The sequence below is a fragment of the Rhincodon typus genome, chromosome 10, assembly GCF_021869965.1.
Source record: "Rhincodon typus isolate 14 chromosome 10, sRhiTyp1.1, whole genome shotgun sequence".
NCBI lineage: Eukaryota > Metazoa > Chordata > Chondrichthyes > Orectolobiformes > Rhincodontidae > Rhincodon > Rhincodon typus.
The window spans coordinates 33,677,601-33,702,615 of record NC_063341.1 but is presented as its reverse complement, the minus strand read 5'-3'; the positions used below and the strand labels follow the sequence as shown (position 1 = coordinate 33,702,615).

General features: G+C 37.4%; 2 protein-coding genes across 7 annotated transcripts in view; one reads left to right on the top strand and one right to left on the bottom strand.

Annotated features, from left to right (window-relative positions):
* Positions 1-3,822, top strand: part of lrrc40 (leucine rich repeat containing 40) — a 50,477-nt gene extending 46,655 nt beyond the window's left edge. For 3 of the 6 annotated variants that reach the window (XM_020522462.2, XM_048601880.1, XM_048601879.1), the window contains one exon: positions 241-3,822. In XM_020522462.2, the coding sequence (XP_020378051.2) occupies positions 241-346 (106 nt within the window). In that variant the 3' untranslated portion in view covers positions 347-3,822. Of the gene's footprint in view, positions 1-211 lie in introns of all 6 variants that reach the window. The other 3 variants (XM_048601878.1, XM_048601877.1, XM_048601876.1) reach the window with 1 other exon arrangement.
* Positions 3,823-8,473: 4,651 nt separating this feature from the next.
* Positions 8,474-25,015, bottom strand: part of lrrc7 (leucine rich repeat containing 7) — a 256,311-nt gene continuing 239,769 nt past the window's right edge. The window contains 4 exon segments of the mRNA XM_048602082.1: positions 8,474-8,581; positions 13,709-13,783; positions 19,751-19,843; positions 23,045-23,326. Coding sequence (XP_048458039.1) covers positions 8,474-8,581; positions 13,709-13,783; positions 19,751-19,843; positions 23,045-23,326 — 558 coding nt within the window.

Sequence of the window (25,015 nt, the reverse complement as noted above, 5' to 3'; positions counted from 1 at the left end):
CATAAGATTGCTAAGCTTTTGTTGTTTGTCCCCTAGCAGCTGAGTGAATATTTAAAACTGAATTCTTCTCACCTTCCAGTAATTGCCTTTTATAGTTAGTATTTTTCCAAAAAGATCTCTTTGTGGTAGAATTTTGTATCTTCATTTGTCCCGAGATTTCCATGATATGTTGTATAACAACACAACTGACTTTAAGCTGTATATTTTCCAGTATCCAAAGTGCCACTTTATTTCATGCAGAACACTCCTACTCGAAGGAAATCCGTTTCGTAATCCACGGGCAGCTATCTTGGCTAGAGGAACAGCTGCAGTCCTGGAATATCTTAGAAACCGCATTCCTACATAAATCTGTGCCTGGAAGAGGAAAGATTGCTTTACTAAAGATATTGCAACTGATTGAAGACTTAATCAGGATAAAGTATTTAGGAGGCTTTAAAAGGAAATTGTGGCTTGTTCCATAATAGTAAAATAGTTGTTTCAAGATTACGTTTGCTTTTATAGATTTTAAAGTTGACTTCAGTAGCCTCATTTCAGTGCAGTTAAGTATGATGTACATGATTTATTTACATAAGAAACTATTGCCTAGGTATCAATTTTCATTGAGTATGTTTGCATTGAGGATCTTCACACTTTTGCATTGCATGTCAAATTGTACGTGCACTTTGCTGCAGCACGTGATTGAATCCTTTCAATTTAGCACATTAGTAATGGTTTATGCCTCCAATGAGCAATTAATTGAACTTTTTTCTGAAGCTATCAGGATAGAAGTGCTTCTGATTTCTTTTGAATATTGAGCTCCTGGAGTATCTTAATGCACTTTGTTATGTAAGTTTCTGGCTGGCATTTGGCAGTTTTGAAATATGCTGTGTTCTGCTGATTATTTGGGTGATCCTGATGTTTTTTATTATTATTCATCATTGCTTCAATACATAAGATATTATTAAATTTGTGTTGAGAAGTTCTTCCTTGACATGCAAACATTTTTTTTTAAAGAAAATTTCTCAGCTAGTTGTTTTCTTATAGATGCATTAGGACAGGTGATTTATTTAAGACCACTCGTGCCATATACTCAAATTCTACATGCAGTGATCTTCCAGACTTTGTGATCCCTTTAGAATCCGGTTTCAACCTTTTAAAAGAAAAAAGTTCAGATATGGTTTGATTGGTTATGAATTTTACTTTAAATAGAATCTGCTTATGCTTACCAGTTTCCCAATAGCTAAAGGCAACGTTATCATCTCTGAGGCACATAGACTTGGAGTGCACAATGTTCAATGCCTTGTCTGTGCTGAATTGTGATCTGTGCAAGGATGGAAGTGGAGGTGTAATACTTGGTTGCACTGCCCTAGTTTAGGAAAATCAGCTTTCTTCTCCTGATTTCTAGTGACACCAATTTGGATAGTACTTAATAAATGTGTGTAATTATAAGGTAAAGGTAAAACTGAAACTAGCTGTCCTGACTGACTGGCTTAGTGTACTTGCGCATAAAGACTAAAGGAATGTCTGACTCCTTTATAGGCTGCAATGGGTAAAATCATACTGCTTTTAGGGATTTTTGTTTGAAGTCAGAACCAAAAATATGTCCTATTAGCGATGATATTGCCTGGCCATCCAAATGTGGACATCCAGGTAAGGTGGTTGAAGGTGTTTCTGCATATGTTTGAAATGTTAAATTATTCATGGTCATAACCTTCAGTGTATCATTATAAAGGGTACTAGGATGATCTGAAGCTGCACCAGTAGCCCTGTGGCAGAAAGAAAGCTCTGGTGGAGAGAGAGACAAACAAGTCTTTTCTGGCTTACCACTGGAATCCCCTCCAGGGATCTGCTGAACTTTGCATGTAGCATGGGGCCCATCCATCCTCAATAAAAATTTGGCAGTATTCCCCAAGCAGCCAGCTCTTTGGCTGCTGCTAGCTTTTATTTCCCATCATCAAATCACCCCAGGTCTTTTTTTTTCAATCTATTAACCACCTTCAGTAAATGACCATGTTTCCATTGAATAATTTATGTGCAAAGCCCGTTAAGGGCAATGCAAATCATGAAAGCTGAAGGGGCCTGGGAGTGGAGGGAAGGGGGCTAAATCAAAATGGAGTCTGAGGGGGGCTGCTGGCAGGTCAGCTATTTCCATTGATTATTTGCATCTGGTAAGGTTGACCATAGGCAGGAAATCAAATGCATTTTCACATTGTCCCACTGTCTGCTAGCTGTTAAAACCACCTCCATGTAACTAGCAAGATTCTGCCCTAATTTTTCTGGGGTGAAAAGATGAAGAGGAGTAAATTTACATTTCTGATGTTGTAATGGAGGTTTACAAAGAGGTTAACTTGTAGGAAAATCTGAGTAAAGAAAAATAATCTTTTGATTTAAAATATTCCACTGTAAACCGTAAAGGGATAGCAAAAGCAGAAGTTGCTGGAAAATCTCGGCAGGTCTGGCAGCATTTCTGAAGAAAAGTCAGAGTTAACGTTTCAGGTCCAGTGACCCTTCGTCGGAACTGTTCTGAGGATGGGTCACCGGACCCAAAACGTTAACTCTGATTTTTCTTCATAGATGTTGCCAGACCTGATGACCTTTTCCAGCAATTTCTGATTTTGCTCCTGATTTACAGCATCCGCAGTCCTTTTGGTTCTTAAACGGAAAGCTGTTGTTTTCAATATGAAACTGAATGCTGGCCTATGAAAGCTACTTAACTTTAGCTTTGAAGGTTCAGTCCCCAATCCTGGTTTAGTAAATCAAAGATATAAATTGTATGTCTTACATAGGTTATGATTGCCAAGACCCTTTGAAACTCTCATGAGAATATGATTTAAACAGTTTAAAATACCAGGAAGATTTATGTAGATATTAGTTTTGAATCCATCTTGACAGTTCATCTAACTGCGTTCACGGATTTTCAAGCATTCTTGTCTTACAGAGAAATTATTTCCTTCAAAGCATCAAGTCTCCTTCACATTTTTTTTCTATTCTGCAAATACCTGTTACTGTGAACTTTGACATTCCTACCTGACTCTGGTGCTTTATAAATTCTGTGCTATGTCTATGTTGGAACAGAATTCTAAATTAGGTAAATTTATACTTCAAATGTTTGTGAAATTCAACAACTGCACTCTAGGTGTAGTTGCAATGTTATTCGATCAGTTGCCAAGATGGGATTCTGTTGAAGAGTTGATCAGAATCATTTGAAACTGCTGTTAAAAAGAATGGTGTTGCTTGGCACAGCGAGATATGACAGTAACAATTTGTTATTAAATTTTGAAATTTTGGCAAGCCAACATGCCTGCTGTTCTAGGGACTAAACTTTTTTTTTCCCTAAACACTGTATTGTGGTGCTGTAACTAGATAACTTGTGTAAACTGCCAATGTTGCTCAAATACTATTGGCAGTGTTTTATTTTAACAAAACTCTGACTGGTACTTGGTCAGTCAGCTTACAGATAAATTCCATTTTCTTTAATGCCTTTACAGGTGGAAAATTTGGAAAGGTTTAATGCCTTCCAAATTACTGTACTGATCTCTGCCATTCCTCAAAAGCATCACTATCTTTAAATGTGGAGGTGACTCGTGACAATTTTCTTAAAAGCTGTTCTCTATAGGTTGCATTTGAAATTGTAATTTAATGCTTTCAAATAACACAACTATTTGATTTATAAAATAATTTTTGTCCAAAACAAGAGTTTTGTTTTCTATACCTTTTTGTAAATTCTTGATCTTTGAGCAATGATGTTGTGTTAAAATTGTGCATGCTGACATGTATTGTTGCATAAATGTATACCACTGTATTGGCCTGATAAAATTGGCATTAAAATAACATTGAGTTATACTTTTGGTGAATACTTAACAAAATGTAGTATTGAGTCAGACCAGAAAAAGAGAACAATTTGAGCACAATATTGTTGTTGTTATGCAGAAGTGGGTCCATTCAACCCTTCATTTCTGCACCAGCTTGCTGAGCATGTTGAAAAAGTTTTTTTAAAAACAAAAGTGTGCGCATGTGTGTTTACGGGGAGGGTAGTGTTGCTGCTGATGGCTATTGTAATGCCAACAATCTCCTGGCTGAGTTTAGGTGATCTCGGATGGATATAAACTTGGGATCAAATGTACATTCGTTGTAGTATGCTACACGTGCAGCAACTATTGAAGAAGACCACTTTTGTTCTGAAAATATCTTTGATTGAAAGAAGTGACAATTATTTTCATTGGTCGATCACCTGAAATAGAATTTTGTTCTTATGGAAAGTTATCAATTCCGAAGTGATTGACAATGGACAAAAATCACTAATACCTGTTCCAGAAATGCAAATAATTAACACAGTTTTATATTTGACGAGCATTAATACATTAAGAATTAATTCAACCTAAAAACTGGGAGTTTAAAAAAAACTATGAAATTCATTAATGAGACTTATGCAACACAGCCTTGGCATGATAAATTCATTTAGCAAGAGATATTTACAACTGTATAACCATTTAAGTTAATGTTTGTTCATTAAAGAGACTTCATACATTATTCAAACACTTTTTTAATACAGAAAAGATTCCCAGAATTTCAAAGCCAAAAAATAGCTCTGTTATAGTTGCACCCACATTGGAAATGAGTAGCTTGGTTTTTTTTAATCTCTGGTAAAATTTCTCCAAATATATACATACAGAATCTGCAAAATGCATTCTGAACACATCAGACACTGTACCAATAAAATAGTGTCAATACATAATACGTAAATAAAATTGGAAGGATTAGACTTGCATGTGCATTTGAACAAACAAGTTTTTCCAACTTCACTATAGTCTGTGAAACTAAAAAGTGTAAAATCTTATATTTTCTTTTTTGCACATAAAGCAGCTTTCAAGTCCAGTAAAGTATTTTTGACTGCAGAAGCAGATGTTTACATTCACAATCTAAATGATTAAAAGTTATTTTAAATGTCATTGACAGTTATTTACAAAATACTGCAGTTAGACTAAATTTTACTGTATTTTTTCTCCATTATGAATTTTGCACATACAAAAAATGTGAGTTTTCTTGTACATCAACAAAGCTGCATTTACATAAAGGGTTCTATTCTATGATACCTAAACAAATTGTATACTCATGTCCCTGGGTCACTTGCATTCTGACTATCCATCTTTCCTGCATTCATGATTCTCAATGCATATGCAGCCTCATTCATTTTAGGAATTCCATTTTTGATCAGCCCATCTATTGGATGTTGACTTAGTTAGAACTCGGTACTGCTTCCTTTCCTTTTGATATTTCCGCAAGAAACTGTTATTTGCAAGCAGCCTTACCACAATTTCCAAACAGTAAAAAGAAATCTACAAATATGAATTGTTCCATTATTTTCCTATACTCTGCCAGTGGTGAAAGGCTGTGCCTTAATCTTTCAACAAGACAGGGCTGAAGTTGAGTTCATAGTGGGTCACAGGCACAGATCATACCCCATTATAATGTGGTTAGTATTGCTCAAAATAGCAGTATTTCCTAACAATCTCCAAGAAAGATATTGGTTGAAACTGATTTTCATTTAAAAGTTGATCATTAATAACAGCAGTATTAAAACAGTAACAAAAAAATGTGATAACAAAATCCACCATTGTTTTGTCAGAGTTAGAAGCTTCAAATCATACCTCCGTTTGAACACATTTTAAAGCAGAAAAAAATGGTAGTTTGAGCCAATTAAGTTTTTGAGTATTATATTATGGTTTTTAATTACATTTTAGTGTAATTTTAACCTTTTAAGTGCATTTTGATGTGTAGTTACAATAGAGTTAAAATTGAGGTAGTAGACTTAAGCTCATTGTATCTTCAGACAAAAGGAGAAAAATGGCAAAAGCAAAACAAAAATCTATAGAAATTTACTTTATCAGGAGTTGTGTGCGTGGGCACAGAATAATAAAGATGTTCCAATATGAATTAATTGCCACTGCAGTAATAGTACAAATCTGAAACTGCAGTTGACTCGCACATTGAAGGTAAAATTACACAGCAGATTTGGTCATGTGGGAAACAAATCATTATTACATTTCATTCTTAACGATAGGGATTGATTTCACTCTTAAGCAAATATTAACCCAACACAACTTGCACCACCACCAAACCCTCCCTGTTTTTATTTGCAAGTCTTTTGGCACATTAATAAATTACCTGGTTGCCAAAATAAGGACAAAGTAAAAATGATCACAGTTTATGTAATGTCTTCATGTCCTTAGGTCCAAAAACACATTCTAACCAATCAAATGTATATTTGAAGTGTAGTCAGTGTTGCAATGCAAGAAACAATGTCAACTAAGTTGTGCACAGCAAGCTTTGGCATACAGCAATCTGATAATGACTGGATATTATGTTTTAAGTGATGTTGCTTGCTGGATAAATAGTGACTGTGATACTGGGTTAGCTCCATAAGCAGCACCATAGTATCTTTTATGTATATCCAAAAGGCAGTCAGTGTCTCAGTTTAACATCACATTTGAAAAACTGTACCCCAGATATTGAAGCACAGCCCTTCGTTATTGCATTGGAGTGTCAGTCAATAGTTGCTGGAGTGGTACCAAGACTCAGGAGGCAAAATCCACTGAGGAATGGTGCCATTTAAACCTTTTAGGATAGGAAAGGTTTAATATATCACTACTTGTCATGAGGCATTGGGAACTTTTGGAAGTGTTAATTTTGAATGTCTGTTTTGCATATCGACTGTACACATTGTTTATAATTCATTAAGTTGAATGCACAATGATTACATTAGGAATTATTGATAGACCCACCACAAAAAAACTCCCCAGTATCCTGACATTAATCTCATCCTATCCTGATGTTTCAAAATTTATTTATTCACAAAATTGCACGTTTATTATTTAATCTCAGATACTACAATATAACTTGGCACCTGTCAAAAAATCTTGAGTTTCAATTATGTATTGAGCTGTGAAGGTCTGTGACATGCACTGATCACCATAGTTTAATCCCTTTGAGCAGAGTCTCAATTAAGACATCTGCTGGACTCAAAACTATAACATTAAGCAATACAGCAGAAATAAGGAAACAATTTTTCAAAATATTTTAAAAATTAAAACTTAAGTTCATTATGGAAAATGACACTCCAACCCTCACATAGTGATAGATTCTCCACCATTATAAATTAAAGGAATATTCATTGAAACAGAACGTTAGCAAAGGTATTTTAAGTATAAATAAAATAATGTAATACTTAAGATAATATACTTGAGGCACAACATGAAACTTACACGTAACTAATATTAGTGCCAATTTTATCTACATTGTCTCTGCAATTGCCTGCTCCTGCTTAAAAAGCCAGGAATGGTTCCAGTAAACTCGTGAACTTCACGAAATGAGGCAAGCTTGAGATTTTGCATTGCATTGTTTCTCCTGGATGTATACAGATCATAATAAATGGGAGTTCTTCTGAAAATTCACAAAGTATATTTACATTGCTAATGTGGATTGGGGGAAGGGAGAAGAAAGTTGTATTGTTCCAATCATTCTGATGTATATACCTCCTGTACATGTGGGACGTATGAAATTATGGTACCAAGTTTGTTCTATGTAGTAGACAACTTAAATTCAATTCTTGGTCATAAATATTAAAGGGAAAGGAAGTTTAAAAGGGATAAAGTTCAAAGTTTTATTCAGAGCACTAACCCATTGTCTCCCCATCAATGTTTTTAGTTTTTAATTTTATGTTATGTTAATTTTGAAAAAAAAATCTGGGGTTACGGTGAGTGAAATTCAACTTGCTCCTGTCCTGACTTCTTCAAGTATTTCTTATAAAAGAAGGCAATTGAATAGCCAGGAAGACACTTTTTGCCATTGTTTAACCAGGTATACAAGCATCTTGGAATTCCAGTATTTTTGATTGGCTTTCATGAAACAGATAACATTATTTGTTGAAACCCCCTCTCATGTCCAAATTCTCTTTCCGATATTAATAAATAAGAAAATAGCTTTAAATTTCTCAGTACATAATTTGCTGCATTTGTTGATGTATTTTTGCTTTTTACAAAAAAAGGCATATACAAGATTGAGGCAGTGTTTTATGGTGGTGCAATATCGAAAGAGCATGTGTGCTTTTGGTGCTCAGATCTAATGATTAATCAACTTGGAGAATGAATGATATATACTATATATAGTATATATTATAATTTTATATAATTATATTTAATTATATGTAATAATTAAATGTTTGCACCAAATGACCTGCCATCTCACAGCCTCTAGCTGACAGGATGTAAAGTCACTACATAAACATCAATCTCATAAATGATAAATTTGTGAAGATAAAATACTAAACATTATTATAATGGTCGATAAATGTCTTATAATAAGTTTGGCACAAGTGTTGCCATTGGTCCAGCAATTGGCAAAAAAATTGGAAAATAAATTGCCTGGCCTTCCTTATAGGAAGCTGCAGTGAAGGGTTTTAATCTTAATTTAAACATTTTTCTAGTGAAAAAAAGTTCTAGGTTGGAATCTCACGTTGGATTATCAGATCCACTGTGTTCTGGAAACTTTTAAGAAGTGACACTGCCTTCTCATGTTCCATGTGTATAAAGTTGTGTCCATTGGCCTACACAAAACAAAAATATATATGTAAGAATAATTGAAATGGGAATCCATAATCTATAGTATGTTTTTGGTGATCATGAAGTTAAGTAACATTAACTGGGAATTACAACACTTACCTATTTTAAGACCATGAGACGTACATGTAGAATTAGGTCAGTCAGCCCATCACGTCTGCTCTGACACTCAATCAAGTTTCTAAACCCCATTCTCCTGCCTACGCTGCATAACCCTTGGTCCCTTCATCAATCAACAACCTATCTAGCTCTGTCTTAAATACATTCAATGACTTGGCTTCCACAGCCTTCTGTGGCAATGGGTTCCACAGATTTATCACCCTCTGGCTGAAGAAATTCTGTACTAAAGGGTCGTCCCTTTACTCTGAGGCTTGCCCTCAGGTCCTGATCTCTCCTACTAGTTGAAACATCTCCACATCCACTATCCAGGTCTCTCAGTATTTTGTAAATTTCAATGAGAGAAAAGCCTCATCCTTCTAAACTCCATTGAGTACAGGCCCAGAGTCTTCAACCACTTCTCATAATATCAAGCCCTTCATCACCAGGATCATTCTTGTAAATGTCCCCTGGACCTCTTCCGATGCCAGCATATCCTTCCTTACATATGGACCTCAAAACTGTTCACAATATTCTAAATGGGGTCTGACTAAATCCTTAAAAAGCCTCAGCAGTACATCTCTGTTCTTGTATTCCAGCCCTCTTGAAATGACTGCCAATATTGCTTTTGCCTTCCTAACTGCCAACTAAACTGCATGTTAACCTTAAGAAAATCCTGAACTAGGGGACTCCTAAATCCCTTTATGCTTCAGATTTCTGAAGCCGTTCCCTGTTTAGAAAATAGTCTACACTTCTTCTTACTACCAAAGTACATTACTTCACACTTTCTCACATTGTATTCCATCTGCCACTTTTTTGCCTACTCGCCTAATCCTTCTGCAGCCTGCCCCACTTCCTCAGCACTACATATCCCTCCACCTATCTTTGTGTCATCTGCAAACTTAGCAACAATGCCCGCAGTTCCTCCTTCCAGATAATTAATGGATAATGTGAATAGTTGTGGTCTCAATATGGACCCCTGCAGAACTCCACTAGTCACTGGCTACCATCCTGAAAAAGACCCCTCTCTGCCTTCTGTCATTCAGCCAATCCTCTATCCTTGCCAATACACTATCCCTAACAGTGTAAGCTCATCTTATTTAGTAGCCTCCTGTGTGGCACCTTCTCAAAGGCCTTCTGGAAATCAAAAATAATTCATGTCCACTGGCTCGCCTTTGTCTAAATTACTTGTTACTGCCTCAAAGATTCAGGCAAGACCTCTGCTTGATTAAGCCATGCTGATTCAGCCCTATTTTACCATGCACATCCAAGTACTCTGCAATCTCATCCTTAATAATGGACTCTAAAATCTCATTAATGACTGAGGTCATGCTAACCAGCACACAGCGGTGGTACATTAGCCATTTTCCAGTCCTCTGGGACACTCCCTCACTATTATTTCCTGAAAGATTACCACCAATGCCTCTACAATCTCCTCAGCTAACTCCTCCAGAACTCTGGGGCTGCAGCCTATCTAGTCTGGGTGATTTATCCACCTTCAGACCTTGCAGTTTTCCCAGCACCTTCTTCTGAGTGATGGCCACTACACTCACCTCCGCCCCCAACTTTCTTGAAGTTCTGGTATGCTGCTGGTGTCTTCCAATATGAAAACTGATACAAAGTACCTACTCAGTTCCTCTGCCATTTTTTTTGTCCCCTCATTACTGCTTCTCTAGCCTCATTTTCCAGTGGTCCAATGTCCACTTTTGCCTTCTCTTACCTTGTAGATATCTAAAAAAACGTGTAGCCTTCTTTAATATTACTGGCTAGCTTACTCTTATTTTATCTTCTCTCCCCCTTTTTTTAAAGTTATTGTCTGCTCGTTTTTAAAGACTTCTTAATCCTCTGGTTTCCGACTAATCTTTACCACATTGTATAGTCATATTATGGTCACTGGCCCTTATAGTTTCTTCATCTTAAGCTCCCTAATCAAGTCTGCCTCATTATACATCTCCAAATCCAGAATTACCTGTTCCCTAGTGGGCTTTACCACAAGTTCCTCCAAACCATCTTGAAGACATTCCACAAATTCCTTTTCTTGAGATCTGCTACCAACCTGATTTTCCTAGTCCACCTGCACATTGAAGACCCCATGATCATTGTAATATGCCTTTCTGACGTGCCTTATCTATTTCTTGATTTATTTTCTTCCTTACATCCGGACTAATGCTAGGAGGCCTATATAGAACTCCCATCAGGGTGTTATTTCCTTTGTGGTTCCTCAGTTCTATCCACACAGATTTTATGTCTTCTTACTCTATATCATTCTTGCTAACAATGTAATCCCACCCTCTCTGTCCATCTGCCTGTCCTTTCAATATGATGTGTATCCTTGGGTATTTAGTTCCTAGCCCCGATCCCCTCATAGCCACATCTCTGTGACATCCACAATATTGTACCTGCCAATTTCAATCTGCACTACAAGTTCATTTAATTTGTTACGTATACAGCATGTTTTTACGTTAATCATCAGATCTGTGTTGACTGCCCCTTTTCTCATACCTATCCCCTCATCTGCTGTGCTTGAAGCTAGATTTCTGATCCTTTCCATATTCTCTGTCCTATTATTTTTTATGGAAACTTTAATAACCTCTGCTGAGCCCTCCCCCGTCCCCACTGACACCACCCACCTTTAACATTTTCCACAATTTTCCATGCAACTGAACCCACACACTCGACCTCTCTATTTATTTTAAGGTACTATCCCAAATAGTGGATGGGAGCAGTTGCATATTGTGCATTGGTTTCATTATTAAACTATTTTTGCCACAATTATTTGCCCTTACAACTGTAAAGGCACATGCTGTAGTGTAATAGTTTGATATTTTCCAAGTTTGATATTTTCCATATCATTCATTCCTGTACCTCCTTAAGAGAATTTGCCAAGTGAGGGATAGTTTGTGGTATGTGCCCAGACTTAAAAGCTGAGTTATGTTCTCTTTTTCTGAAGAAGGGTCTAGGGCTGAAACGTCAGCTTTCCTGCTCCTCTGATGCTGCTTGGCCTGCTGTGTTCATCCAGCCTTACACCTTGTTATCTCTTATGTTCTCCAAGTTCATTTTACAAAGTCCCTCACAATTGCCCCATCATTTTTGGTAGCATTCAAGTCTAGGTCACTGACAGGAAACCATGTGCCAATCAATTTTCATTAAAAGGTGCATATTATATTTCATGTTTATGTCAAATTTTCTTTTTTTTGTATGCTATTGCAAGATTTAAGGAGCGGGGATATGATAAATGTGCATATCCGCAAACACAGACTTTTTTCAATATTTACATTTGATTTTACTTGGAAGCGTTGGCCATCACTGACAAATTGTGGGATTTATTTGCCATTTCTTTAGTTGGCTTCAGGTAGGTTATGATGAGCTTCCTTCTTGAACTGCTTAATCTATGTCTTGAAAGTACTCCAACAATGCTGTTAGGGAGTTCCACGATTTTAAACTCGTGATAATAAAAGAATGGTTATAAAGTTGGGATGGTACAATCGGAAACAGAGTTTCCAGGTGCTGCCCTGAACCTGCTTACTTGTCCTTCTAGGTGGCGGAGGTTGGGAGTTTGGGAGATCCTATTGAAACTTTCTGCAGCAACGTTCTGGGCTTGAGTTTGAGCAGGGAGAGTTGAGATCGCCATTGAGTTAGGGCACCTTAATGGGATTTTTGGTTAAAAGCTGCCTTAGAATCTCTTTCCTTTAATCCCTGCAGTTCAGTTTGGGTATATGTTAGGACCAAGGCTGTTGGAGTTGAATGAACCTGGAAATCCCAAACTGAGCAGGTTATTGGTTAATGCCATTTGTAACTTTTTCCATTATTTTGCTCAGTCTGCAGGCAATTTCTACAGATTGAACTTAACTTTGTGAAATGGACTCATCAAGTAGTAGCACCTGTGTCACTGTGAAATGTGTTAAATTTTACTGCAGTTTTTAAATGCAGCAGCTATATGGCAGACATAACCATATAAATGTTAATGATGTGGATTACCATGTAATTTTTTTCTGGTAGTGTTAAAAGGAGAAAGATTGATCAGGAGATTAAGATCTTCAACTAATATCCACCTGAACCTTTAGAAGAGGCAAATGATGCCTTGATTTCACATTTCATATTTCATCTGAAAGAAAGATCGTGTATAGTGTTGTTAAAGTTTTCCAAAGCAAGTATTATTTAAACATTTTCTTCGGTGATTCTTTGCCTTTTTATGGTTTGGAGACTAAAACCATAAACAATCCTTTTGGTGCATCCTGACTAGCTAACTCTGCAAGTTTAAGGTAATGGCACTACTGTTTAATTCTATGCGCCTAGAATTAACTTCGTGTTTTGATGACTTTTTTAATTGCATTCCTAAGCTGCAATTTTAATCATTCCATCTGTATCCTTATATTCTTTTGTTTTTCAATCCAAGTCGGGTTTTATATTTCCTACCAAGGTGCATCACATTACAATTTAAAGTTCATTCAGCAGTTAACTGTCTGTTCTGCAAGTTTTCAATGCCTTCTTATGTTATGTTGTATTCGTCCTCATGGTTAGCTATATCTCCTCCCCTCCCCCCAGCATGGTGTCATCTGGAACTTGCTATTGAGTTACTTGTTCTATATTCAAATCATTACATTTTAAATAACCGTGATTTCAGCATTGATCTTTGTGGAACAGCATGTTTTACATTTATCCTATTTGAACAACCACCCTTTATCAGTACTTGTAGCATTTTTTTTGTTAAATTTACAGCACATTCAATTATTTGCCCTCTGAGTTCACATTCCCTAACCATTACCACTGTGTGGTACCGAATCTTTAGACTGTTTGAAAAGTTTCCACATTGATGAAAATACATTTTAAAAGCTGGGTACTGTAATGGGCTAGCAAATTTTCTTTCTCACTTGAGATCTAGGATTTGCCATAGTGTGATAGCGGAAAAATAGCCTTTCTCTAGGAATCTGAATTGAGCTGAGTTGCTACTGGCATTGGCCTACACCACTGAATTGGTTATCTTATTCCCATTGGAATTTCTAAACTATCCAGCACACCTTAAGGATCTTGTCTCCAGGCTGTAACAGATTGGATGCTGGTCCATCAGGTTGTACTCTAGTAACGAAGATGCCCTGTTGAAACAAGAGTGAGAATTATAGGTTGACTTCATTATGAATTAAAGTGAATCGCAAGTTTTAATTTAATTATTTTGGTTTATTTCATATGACAATAAAATTTAATTCTATTTCCTTTTTTTATTTCCACATCACTTCAGAGAGGACAGAAGTTGGCCAATATGCTAAATGAGGTGCTTATTTGAGTTGAGAGGATCTGAAAGGAGGTTTGCTAACCAGCTAATCATTGGATTACTTCATACTTGAGCTGGGTGCCCAAAATAAAATGTAATCTTTCATGCTGGCATTAGTCAACTTGCTGAGCAGAAAATTATCAGAGAAACAAAAAAAAATGTTGAGGGATACACAAGACCTAAACTAGATTTTCAAAAATATTTAGAACAAATAACATGATATTCTGGTAGAAGGATGATTGGAAGTCCCGTGGGTTAATTCCACTTAACAAAATATTACTTTTTATAATATTTTGACTGCAATGTTCATAGTTTGGTGAACTCTCTGAGGCTGTTGTGTTGCAACTGCACTTTTGAACTGAATCCCAGCATATAAATTTGGCTTTGTTGTATTTTTAAAATTCTGAAAGATTCCATGAAGACAACAAGTTGAATAAATAATAAAAGTGCAACTAAGTTCTTGATCTATTAGCCATTGATCATGTAAATTTTCTACATCTAATCAAATATTAAAACAGGTGCTTCCAATGATTTACTGTGTCCAATGGCATTATAAATAATTAAAGAAGAATTAATACAGGAAATTCAATACTGAATTAAATTTCCAGGCTTTTTTTGTCAATCAGAAATTGTAGCACATCTTCCCTTGTTCATATATTTACACAAAGTAAAATGTAGTCATGATTTACTAATGAAAATTTGCTAGATGCAGGGAAGTGCTTCCCCCTTCCTCCCTATAGGCTTGTAGATATGTAGAACAGGATTCCTTTAAAAATGGCTATTGCTGTGTTGATCACTTGTCTTAAAGATAAAGTAGGCTAATGATTGTATGGATAAATATAGCCACAAAGATATTTAAAAATTGTGAACACACAGCAATGTGGGCAAGCAACATGTAGAAAGATTGTTCATTATGTTAAAAATCTTGAATAATCATTTAAATAGCTGAATTACCCAAGATAGATTCTAACATGGATAAACATACGATAATAGTTCCAGGAAATAGAAATCAACTTCAAAAGTCACTAGAGCAGATGCAGGGAAGGAAAATTAATTTGGAAGTGAAGAAGCATTGTCTATTCATTATGAAGTTGTTATCAAGAAAGTAAATCTGACTGCAATTTTAAATTCAGAGGGTCCCACATTGCAAGCTGCAAAAAGATGTAATGATATATAAATCAACCATGCAGCTAATTCTGTGGCCACCCCAGCATCACAGAGGCCAGTCTTTAGCCAATTCAATTCCCTCCACATGATATCAAAGAATGGCAGGAGGTGCTGGATTCTACAAAGGCTATGAGCCCTAACAACATTCCAGCAATAACACTGAAGACATGTGCTCCAAAACTAGCTGTTGCCCTATCCAAGCTGTTTCAGTACAGCTACAACACTGGCAACTGCCCAACACTGTGGAAAATTTCTCTGATATGTCCAGTATGGAAAAGGCAGGACAAATTTAACATGGCCAATGACAGCCCCATCAGTCTACTTTCAATTTTTAGTGATGTAGGTATTATTGACAATGCTATCAAGTATCTCTTGCTCAGCAATAATCTACTCACTAAAGCTCAGTTGGAGTTGTGCCAGTTCCCGATCTCATAACAGCCTTTATCTTTAGGCCATAATATACAAGAGCAGAATTAGGCTGTTCAGCCCACTGAGTTTGCTCCGCCATTCGAACATGGCTGATATGTTTCTCAACCCCATTTTTCTGCCTTTTCCCACAACCCTTGATTCCTTTATCAACAAAGAATCTATCTATCTGTGTTAAATACACTTAATGTCTTGGCATCCACAGCCCTCTGCGGCAATGGGTTTCACATTCCTCCTCCTCTCAGTTCTGAGGGGTTGTTCCTTCACTCTGAGGTTGTGCCCTTAGGTCCTAGTCTCTCTTACTAGTGGAAACACTTTTTCCATATCCATTCTATTGAGGCCTCTCAGTATTCTGTAAATTTCAATTAGATCCACCGCTCATCTTTCTAAACCACATCAAGTACAGACCAAAAGTTCTCATCTGCACCTCATATGACAAGCCCTCCATTCCTAGAATCATTCTTGTGAACCTCCTTCAGAACCCCTCAAGGCCAGTACATCCTTTCTTAGATACAGGCCCCAAAACTGCTCATAATATTCCAAATGTGGTCTGATGAGAGCATTATAGAGCCTCAGCAACATCTCTGCTGTTGTTTTTCAGCCCTTTGGAATGAATACTAACATTGCATTTGCCTTCCTAAATGCCAACTGAATCTGCATGTTAGCCTTAAGAGAATCCTGAATGAGGACTGCTAAGTGTTTCTGTGCTTCAGATTTACGAAGTCTTTCCCCATTTAAAAAATAGGCTACACCTCTACTCTTCCTACCAAAGTGAATAATCTCACAGTTTCCAAAATGGACCAAAGGAGCTGTACTCCAGAGGTGAGGTGAGCATGACTGCCCTCGACATCAAGACAGCCTTGACAAACCTGGAGTCAATAGGAGTCGAGAGTAACTCTTTGCATATTGGAGTCAGTGCAGACCTAAGCCGTCAGCCTTCAAGCTTGGGTCTGTTATTCAATCTGCTCATTACTGATCATCTATTTCAACACAATTTTTCTGCACAATTTCTCTATCCCTTGATGGTTTTAATACGTGTAAATCTGTCTCAGTCTTGAACATACTCAACAAATCAGCCTCAAAGCCTCATTTCTGTACAAAATGACTTGTGCCTTATTCTGAGGCTGTGTTTGATGGTTCTAGATCATCCAGCAAGGAAAACATCCTTCCTGCAACAACCTTGTTAATTCCTGTCAGAATTTTGAATGTCTAAGGGAGATAACCACTCATTCCTCTAACCTCCAGACAATATAGGCCAAATCTACTTAATCTTTCATTAGTGGATAATCCATGCATCCCAGGAATTAGTTTCATGGACCCACATTGTACTCCTTCAATGGCAAGTGTACCTCAGGTGAGAAAACCAAAAGAACACACTCCAGGCTTAACCGCACCAAGTCTCTACATATTTGCAGTAAGGCATCCTATACATAAATCTTCTTGTAACTGGCCAAAATTCATTTTGTCTTAATTGCTTGCTTTTATGCATGTTAATTTCACATTTCTGCACATTGCATTCCCTCTCCTAAATTTTTGTCCAATCACGTAGCCTCTCTAAATTGTCTTGAAGTGTCTGTAAAGCCATCTCACAATTCCCATTTCTATTTAATTTTGTGTAATTTGCAAATGTGGAAATATTACATTTAATCCCCACATCCAAAACATTGATCGAGATTGTGAATAGCTGGGGCCCAACCGTTGTTTCTTGCACATTCACTGTCTGCCAACCTGAAAATGACTCATGTATCTTTCCAGTTTGTTAACCAGTTCTTTCCATGCCAGTATAGTCTCTCAAAACCCATGCGCTCTTATTTAGTAACATCTTGTGTGGGTCCTTATCAAAAGCTTTCTAAAAATCCATGCGTACCACAACCAGCAGCTTCCCCTTATCCATTCTGCTAGCTATATCCTCAAAAATCTCCAAAATGTTTGTTAAATATTACTTCCCTTTCCTAAATTCACATTGATTCTGCCTAATGTTACCATTATTTTCTAAGTGTACTATTACAACATCCTCTGCCTTTATTGCACCTCAAAATAAAACTTCTCACTGTACCTAGGAACATATGACAATAATAAATCAAATCAAAAAGTCAAAAACCTTTATTACTGATTCCAACATTTCTCTGTAGCTCCCAGGTTTCTTTCTCTCTCTCTTACTTAAAGAGTGGGGATACATTTGTCACATTCCAATATGCAGGAATCACTCCAGAATCTATCTACTTCTGAAAGATGATCATCAACGTTATTAATATTTCTACAGTCAATTCTTTCAACACTCTGGTATAAGGCCAGAGACAGGCAATGTCATTGCTGCCAAGTCCATCAACAGCAGTGGTTGCCTAGCACTGCATCCACCAGAGGCCCAGGAACATCTTGGGACTTCAGTCCAAATGGTGTGCAAGGGTGGTACGTATTAGACAATAGGCAAGGAGGATCATCAGCAGCAAGGACAGGGAATTGGTATTCAGCAGTTACAGAGCGCCTGACATGAGGTGACATCCCCTCTCAACAGACACTTTGCCCCCTCCTCTCCGAAGCCAACAGGATTTTCTGAGTAAAAACCGAAAGAACTGTGGATGCTGTAAATCAGGAACAAAAACAAAGTTGCTGGATAAGCTCAGCAGGTCTGGCAGCATCTGTGGAGGAGAAAACAGAGTTAATGTTTCGGGTCCAGTGACCCTTCCTCAGAACAGTTGTTTTCTCCTCCACAGATGCTGCCAGACCTGCTGAGCTTTTCCAGCAACTTTGTTTTTGTTTAGGATTTTCTGAGTGGTTGTCCCAGGAGAGCTGTGTGGCACCAATTTAATCCCTGAGGCACTGCTAAATTGTGGTGGACTCAGGGAAAATTGGTGTAACTTTAAGCTGTGGATATATTGTTTGATGCTTTATACAATATCAAGTTTCTTACCTGTAAGGCAACATCAATGTAAGTACTTTGTTCCTACATTCACCAAACTCAGAAATCTTGGTAGCTACTTGCATTACATGGAGACATGCCTGAGATAATGGAACATATTCTCCAGCATATGATTTAGCTCTCCAAAAAGTCTGAGTACCATTTTTCACATCTTGTATCTAATCCCTCACTTCTAGCTGGACAACGTCTGCAAGGCAATTATATGGTATACCCTACCCCTCACCCATTTACTGAACATAATTAGTGAGATTTGAACAGGATAATGATTTTGAAAGATATGTTTTGACACGACATTTTGTTGCCCCAGATAGGGCATTCATGTCAAATTGGTGAACTTTAATATGGCTCTCAAAGTGTTTGAAGTATTTTAGCATCAAGTATGATTATCCTGTAATTTTTTCATCATTCCTGCAATTAAAACATCCCACATTCAGTACAATTCTTCTAGATCATACTTCAGGCCCTATGATTGTTACCATTGTTTAATAGCTGAGAAGCTTTCTACTAAAGTAGGTCAAAAATAACTAATGTATAATGCATGTTCTGGGCCTAACTGGGGTTTATATGGGACATGGGAACCGCCATGTTCAAGTAAACAGCTGATTCCCTAGACCGAATAATATTGTATGTATTCTTGCAATATGTGGGGGATATTACTGAAACTATTGCAAAAACCTTGCAAAGTCTGAACACATTAGGTCCTATGAGGGACTTTGATGCCATAAAGATGAACCATAAACAGAGGATTTACAAAATTACACTGCCCAAGACTGTTACCATGTGAGAACATAACTATGTCACATTGCATATACAATTCTGGCTCAATTTTTTAATTGCCTTAATTTAACACTGGTGTTAAGCAAGTTAAAGTAAATGTAAATGATCATGATAAATAATGATAATGTAAAATAACATCAGGGCTAATCTAGGTTTCTGCGAACAAGTTGTGAGAAGTGTATAAATATTTTAAAAACTGAATGGTAGACTACAATAATTAATTGGGGATATTTTGGGTGTTTTGAAATTATTGCTAGATAAATCAATAAAATAATTGAGGGAAGACAATAATCCTAATTTCAGGAGAGTTATAAAGCATGCCATTTATTGTTAATGAAGAACCAGCTTCGCTGACTTACACCATTTCCCTTTACCATCTGTAGCTGACTTCTGCTCATCCTTTGATAGCTGGCATCAACCTATGGAGGGTAGTGCAATGTTACTGTAGCCTGTAAGTGATCAGGGACAATTGCAATTATATATTTTTTTCTTTATGATTACCATATCTGAAGGCTTGAATGGATTCCCTTGTCCACTTATTCCGCCACTTATACTGAAGCCAAGACCAGGGTTCTTCTCTATTCTCACACAAAACTGAGTTAAAAAGAAAATAACAATAGGATAGTTAATGCAAGTACAATAATACTGACCATTCTGATATAGATATGGTAAGATTCAGTAAACTGTTATAAATGATCAGTTCATCTGGTGTTTAGCTGTAATGGATCAGTAAGTTTACTGTTTGGTATTGGACTAAGCATCATAAGTCAGAAAGGTTCCACAGAATCATTGAATGATGATAGGATGGGTGGAGGCAATTTGACTCATTAAGCTTGTACAAGCTATAGGCAGGAGCAATTTAGCTATTCCAACTCCAATGCCCTTTTCTTGTGGTTCTAAAATTTCCTTTCCCTTCACCTGCGCATAAACTTGACTTTGAAAGCCATGCTGTAATCCACCTCTTCCACTCTTTCAGGCAGCACATACCAGATTACTGAGTATTTGGTTTTTGATTCATTTTCCAACCACTTTAAATCTATATCCTCTAGATTGTTACCTTTCCACCGATGGGAACAGTTTCTCTCTATCTACTGTCTAAATCCCTCATGATTTTGAACTTACACATCAAATCTCCTCACAACCTTCTCTTTAAAGGAAAGCAAACCCAGTTTCTCCAGTCCATTCAAGTAACATGAGCCCCTCATCCCTGGAACCACTCTTATGAAACCTTTCAGCACCGGGTCACATCCTTACAAAAATGCAGTACCCAGAAATGGAAACAATACCTCGAGTGTGGTTGAACCAGTGTTTTGTAAAGGTTCATCATAATTTGCTTGCTTTTATGCTTTATATCTCTAATTATAAAGCCTAATATTCCTATTTATATTTTCTCAACCTACCCTGTCAACTTCAACAACTTGTGCACACATACCCTCAGATCTATTTGTTCTTGCATCCCCATTAGAATTGTATTCTTTACTTTCAGTTTTTATTTAGTATTTTTCATTTTGTCTTTCCTCATTCTTCTTATCAAAATAAATCATGTTCCAATTTTCTGTGTTAAATTTCATCTGCCACGTGCTTCTTATTCTATTAACTTGACTATGTTCTTTTGAAGACTGTCACAATCCTCCTAACACTTAGTGCTTCCAAGTTTTGTGTTATATCCAAATTTTAGAATTGTTGCTTGTATACCTAAGTCTAGGCCATTAACATATCAAGAAAAGCAAACAGTTCTGACACCAACTCTGGGAAACTCCATTATTAACCTCACTCCAGTCTGAAGAACAAGTATTCATCCTCCTTTCCTGTCACTCAGTTAACTTTGCATTCATACTGCTATGGTCCTTTTCATTCGATGGGCTCAATTTTGTTGACACATCTATTAAACAGCACTTTATCAAATACCTTTTGGAAAACAATGAATGCCATAACAACTGCATTACCCTTACCTAGCCCCTATTTAAAATTAAAAATCATAATGAAGTTAGTTGAATATATTTACGTTCAGCAAATCCATGCCTATTTTGCTGAATTAATCCACACTTGTTCAACTCAATGTTAATTGTCCCAGATGACTGCTTCTGAAAGCTTTCTCAAAATTGAAGTTAAACTAACAGGCCTGTTGTTGCTGAATTTATCCTTATACTTTCTTTTTTGGAACAAGGATGAAACATTTGTAAATCTTCAGTCCTCTGGAATCATCCCTGCATTACAGGAGTACTGGAGGCAGAAGCCAACTTTTCAATCTCCCCAGAGATAGCAGGATTGATGAAGGGTGTAAACCCGAAACATCGACTCTCCTGCTCCTCTGATGCTGCCTAACCTGCTATATTCCTCCGGCTCCACATTGTATTGACTCTGCATCTGCAGTTCTTGCGACATCTGGGGAGGTTGAAAGGTTGGGTTCCCTCATCAGGACTGATGAAGGGTGTAAACCCAAATCATCGACTCTCCTGCTCCTCTGATGCTGCCTGACCTTTTCAACCTCCCCAGTTGGCCACCATGAAGATTTATTTTCTTCTTTAGCATGAAGCTATACCTTTCTCTAATTAAAATGTAGCTAACTAATTTCTACTGGAGCAGTAAGGAGCCAATTACAAGGTTTTGAGTGAAAGCAAGAGCAAACTTATTATCTGCGAACCCCAGGAAAAAAATAAAGACATGACATCAGGCGTGTGAAACTAACTGAGCTTCTCCCAAGCCCTATCCCTCACACATATGCATTACGTTAAAAAGGAAATAGTGTCCAATACAAAAGGAAGATAAGAGAATATACAGTTTAGAGTCTTTTGGTGTCCTTGAAGCATCAGGTTATGACTTGACAAAACAATTGTTAATTTAGTGTCTTAGATCATCAGCAGTAGTGAATGCTGCAGTTATCTGTTGCTGGCTGGGTGAACTGTGAGGAGGGTGCAGAAATGCTTCAGAATGATTGGACGAGTTGAGTGGGTGGGAAGATGCATAGCAGATGAAGTATAATGTGGATAACCATGAAGAGATCCACTTTGGTAGCAAAAAACAGCAAGGAGATTATTACCTGGATGGCAATAGACTGGGAAAGGAGAAGGTGCAATGAGATCTGGGTGTTCTTGTACACAAGTCACTGAAAGTGCAGCAAGACAACACTGCTCCTGTTCCTGAATCTTTTTGCTATAAAGGTCAACATACCATTTGCCTTCTTCACTGTCTGCTTCAACTGTACGCTTACCTCAACAGCTGAAGTTACAGCTACTAATGGTTATACTGAAAGGCAGAAAAGTGGAGTTGAGGATTATCAGATCAGCTATGATCTTGTTAAATGGCACAGAAGACTCAACCAGGTGAATGGCCTACTTCTGTTCCTATGTCCTTATGGTCTTATGGTCTCAAGATGGATCAATAAGTTTAGCATTCATGCTATAAGTGTGGTTCCAAAGGTACTGTTATTTCTCTCATAATTCCATACTTCCTTTGTGACCTTAGAGGTTGATAATTTTTGCAGCCAAGTCTAACACTGACCTTATCTGATTTGCATACACTTTTACAGCTAGGGTAACTCTGAGTTAACAGCAGAAAACTTATCCATTTTTCTCCTGTTGGTGTGGTGATAAAGATTTTATTTATAGTGCCTATTGTCAGCATAGAAAACCTATCACAGAATATGTAGTGAACTAGGGATCCTGTTAGTCTGTAAAGGTACTTCTGAATATCATTCTGTACAATGGATTTATTTCCTGAACCATCAAAAACTTTACTAATTGCATGACTAATCGACCTCTTCATAGAAATATCTATATAAGGTACCAATTTTACCTGTTCCTGGTAGCTTTCTGTGCTCTTTTGTGGTTTAATACTTGTCAGACACCTGCTGGGTTGAGTTGCTCGAGGACTGGCAATGTTCTGTGAAGATGAAATGGCAATCTGCAAAGGCTTCTGATACTGCTGAAGAGTCACCTTCGATACAGCTCCTTCATATTGCTGTTCCCTGGTTCGATGCTGCAGGCTTTGTGGTGAAGACCCTAGTGCACTTTGCCCTTGGTGAGGGTGGCTACCTGCCTGTGGGTAATTCAGCCCATTAGGCAAAGATTCAGGAAGCTGTAAAGGACAATCATTACAACTTACACAGACAGATAAAAGAACATAAAGGACACAGGAGACCTAAGTGATGATGACATCAACCCTTGAAAATCGAGTAACTTTCTATAGTGTAACTATATTTACAAGTTCCCAAGACATTTTGCTGTAAAATGAGAATGGTTTAGTTATCCAGTTTTCTGGATTTTCAAAAACAGCACAAGGAAATTACTCAAAAAAATTTTAAGAGATCAAAGGGCTGAATTCTTGGAAGAGAACAACTTATGCAGCATGGATTATGGACATGTTTAATAAGCATGTTGGTGTTACTCAAAGAATTATTAACATAGTAAGCTGTTGATAAAAGTTGACTCATGAATTTTCAGGGTCCATTTCTGTAATTCAAGGCTACATTTAGGATTGAAATAATTGGGGGCAATGTATGCTGCTGAATATTTAATTGATCCTTGTATATAATATTTGTAACATCAATAGCCACGAGTGAGGTGCCAGAAGACTGGAGGGTGGCTAATGTGGTGCCATTATTTTAAAAAGGTGGTAAGGAAAAGCCAGGAAACTATAGACCAACGAGCTTGACGTCAGTGGTGGGTAAGTTGTCGGAGGGGATTATGAGGGACAGAATTTACATGTACTTGTAAAGGCAAGGACTATTTAGGGATAGTCAACATGGCTTTCAGCATGGGAAATTATGTATCACTATATTGATTGAGTTTTTTGAATAAGTGACAAAGACGATTGATGAGGGCAGAGCAGTGGATGTTGTCTACATGGACTTCAGCAAAGCGTTCAACAAGGTTCTATATGGTAGACTCATGAGCAAGGTTAGATCACATAGAATCAGGAAGAGCTAGCCATTTGGATACAAAATTGGCTAGAAGGTAGGAGACTGAAGGTGGTGGTGGAGGGTTGATTTTCAGGCTGGAGACCTGTGACCAATGGTGCGCCACAAGGATCAGTGCTGGGTCCACTGTTTTTCATCATTTATACAATGAAATTTTGATGTGAATACAACAGGAATGGTTAGTAAGTTTGCAGATGACACCAAAATTGGTGGTGGAGTGGACAATGAAGAATGTTATCTCAGAGTACAATGGGATGCTGTTCAGATGGATCAATGGGGTGAGGAATGGTATATGGAATTTAATTTAGATAAATTTAAGGTGTTGCATTTTGGTAAGGCAAATCAGTGCAGGATTTGTACACTTAATTGTAGGGTCGTGGGGAGCGTTGCCGAACAAAGAGATTTAAGGTTGTGGATGCATTATTCCTTGAAAGTGGAGTCAATGGGGTAGATAATATGGTGAAGGCAGCATTTGGTATGCTTGCCATTATTAGTCAGCGCATTGAGTACAGGAGCTTTTGGAATACTGCATTCAATTCTGGCCTCTCTGCTATAGGGAAAATGTTGTTAAACCTGAAATGATTCAGAAAAGATTTACAAAGATTTGCCAGGATTGGAGGGATTTGAGCTATAGGGATAGGCTAAATAGGCTGGGGCTATTTTCCCTGGAGTGTTGGAGGCTGAGGGGTTATACAGGTTTATAAAATCATGAGGGGCATGGACAGGGATAACGCACAGAAGGTGTTGCATATATAACAGTATGGAGCTGGAGGAACACAGCAGGCCAGGCAGCATCAGAGGAGCAGGAAAGCTGACGTTTCGGGTCGGGACCCTTCTTCAGAAATGGA